This window comes from Nansenia antarctica (genome assembly GCF_963989245.1).
Source record: "Nansenia antarctica genome assembly, chromosome: 18".
Taxonomy (NCBI): domain Eukaryota; kingdom Metazoa; phylum Chordata; class Actinopteri; order Argentiniformes; family Microstomatidae; genus Nansenia; species Nansenia antarctica.
Window position 1 is genome coordinate 8,278,653 of NC_137691.1, and position 2,500 is coordinate 8,281,152.

Below are 2,500 nucleotides of genomic sequence, written 5' to 3' on the forward strand. Positions count from 1 at the left end.
CACACAGAGACACAGACACACACACAGACACACACACAGACACACACACACACACACACACACACAAAGACACACACACACACACACACACACACACACATAGAGACACAGACACACAGACACACACACACACACACACACACACACAGAGACACAGACACACACACAGACACACACACAGACACACACACACACACACACACAAAGACACACACACACACACACACACACACACACAAGGAATGATAAGATAACATTAAATGTATTGTCATTGAACAGAACACAAGAACTGAGGCAACGAAATGTAGTTCATGCACACGTCTCCCCCCAGGGAGAACAGAGCTCTGGGCACAGAGGGTCAGCCATCTTCGGTACCCCAGGAGCAGTTACGGGTTACGTGCCTTGCTCAAGGGCACAACGGCAACTTAGATATGATGCCAGCAACCCTCCAGTCACCATCTCACCTCTGGCTCCCTCCTGGGGTGGGGATCGAACCAGCGACCTACCGATTGCTGGCCGGCCTCTCTAACCTCTAGGCTACCTGCCGCCCTAAACATCACATCATTCGTCTAATCAAAAATCAACTCCAACTATCAATCAATCAATCAATCAATTAATCAATAAATTTGAGGAGAATTTTACAGATATTGCTCGGGTCGTGTGGAGCTCCAGGTCAGAGGGCGTCCCCCCCCCCCACCTCCCACTCACATGTTCTTCTGCGTGTAGATGCTGCTGTTGGCGGCCAGCTTGTTGGCCTCAGACAGCTCCCCGATGCGCTGCTCCAGGTTCTTCATCTTGGAGTCCATGGCGTTGATGGTCTGGAGGGGCAGACAGACAGCAGCAGCACAGTCACACAACCAGGTTCTAGAATTATCTACCTATGATCTATCTTCTGTCGCAGATTCTCTCTTCAGGCTACACCTTGACTGTCCCTCCTAAAATACCTCTTCACCACTACTCCTCTGTACAGTTCCTCTACTCTTAATAATAATTTAAAAAAAGGGCCGCTTAGGTGGCGTAACGGACTAAGCATTGACCACGTAACCGCAGGGTTCCCGGTTCGATTCTGGCTGCGGACCTCTGCAGCACGTCATCCCTTCTCTCTCTCCTGTCATATCTCTACTATCTCTATCATAATAAAAAGAAAAAAATATGAGCGGGACTGCCCCCACTCAGAAAAAATAACTATAAAAAAAGAATACTAAATAAATAAAATAGCAGCATCGCGGCTGCCGACAGCACCTGGTCCTAGCATAGACGTCGGCTTATGATGACCGATGTATAGACGACTCACTTACTTGAGACAAATGTACTTAGAAATCGTACCTGGATAAACGCGTCTGCTGAACGTCAAAAAACGTAAATGTAGATGACGATCACACTGAAGTTATGTATTATACGAATACCTCAGGCAAGCTTGTGGCTGTGGAGTTCTAGAATCCCTCAACGTCAAAAGATTACAGGAGCTCGGGAAAGCCTATTAGCTGACTCTCCGCCATCACATTAACCAGATTACAGAGGTAATCCCGCAGGTTACAGCGCAGCCCGCTGTAGAAGAACACTCCTCATTAATCTGAGCCTTTAACTCCGGCAGGTCTGACGTCCTTATGGCTAACTAAGCCTGGCAGCCAAACCACAACAAACAGTCAACCGTCTGTTGATCCAACGTCAACACGGATATCCCTCCTCAAACACAAGCCAACAATGGAGGAGGAGGAGGAGGGAGGAGGAGGAGATGGAGGAAGAGGAGGAGGAGGAGGAAGAGAAGGAGGAGGAGGAAGGAGGAGGAGAAGATGGAGGAAGAGGAGGAGGAGAAGATGGAGGAAGAGGAGGAGGAGGAGTAAGAGAAGGAGGAGGAGGAAGGAGGAGGAGAAGATGGAGGAAGAGGAGGAGGAGTAAGAGAAGGAGGAGGAGGAAGGAGGAGAAGGAGGAGGAGGAAGAGAAGGAGGAGGAGGAAGGAAGAGGAGGAGGAGGAGGAAGAGGAGGAGGAGGAAGAGAAGGAGGAGGAGGAAGGAGAAGGAGGAAGGAGGAGAAGGAGGAGGAGGAAGAGAAGGAGGAGGAGGAAGGAAGAGGAGGAGGAGGAGGAGGAAGAGGAGGAGGAGGAAGAGGAGGAGGAGGAGGAGAAGGAGGAGGAGGAAGGAAGAGGAGGAGGAGGAGGAAGAGGAAGAGAAGGAGGAAGGAGGAGAAGATGGAGGAAGAGGAGGAGGAGGAGGAAGAGGAGGAGGAGGAGGAAGAGAAGGAGGAGGAGGAAGAGAAGGAGGAGGAGGAAGGAGGAGGAGGAAGGAGAAGGAGAAGGAGGAAGAGAAGGAGGAGGAGGAAGAGAAGGAGGAGGAGGAAGGAGGAGGAGATGGAGGAAGAGGAGGAAGAGGAGGAGAAGGAGGAAGAGAAGGAGGAGGAGGAAGAGAAGGAGGAGGAGGAAGGAGGAGGAGATGGAGGAAGAGGAGGAGGAGGAAGAGGAAGAGAAGGAGGAAGGAGGAGGAGGAGGGAGGACAGTATCACA

At 50.8% G+C, this 2,500-nt stretch overlaps 1 protein-coding gene across 1 annotated transcript in view; it reads right to left on the minus strand.

Annotated features, from left to right (window-relative positions):
• The window catches only part of cita (citron rho-interacting serine/threonine kinase a), a gene marked incomplete at both ends in the record, with an annotated part of 53,022 nt that overhangs the window by 23,662 nt on the left and 26,860 nt on the right, over nt 1-2,500 (minus strand). The window contains one exon of the mRNA XM_080548586.1: nt 709-818. Coding sequence (XP_080404712.1) covers nt 709-818 — 110 coding nt within the window. The remainder of the gene's footprint in view (nt 1-708; nt 819-2,500) is intronic.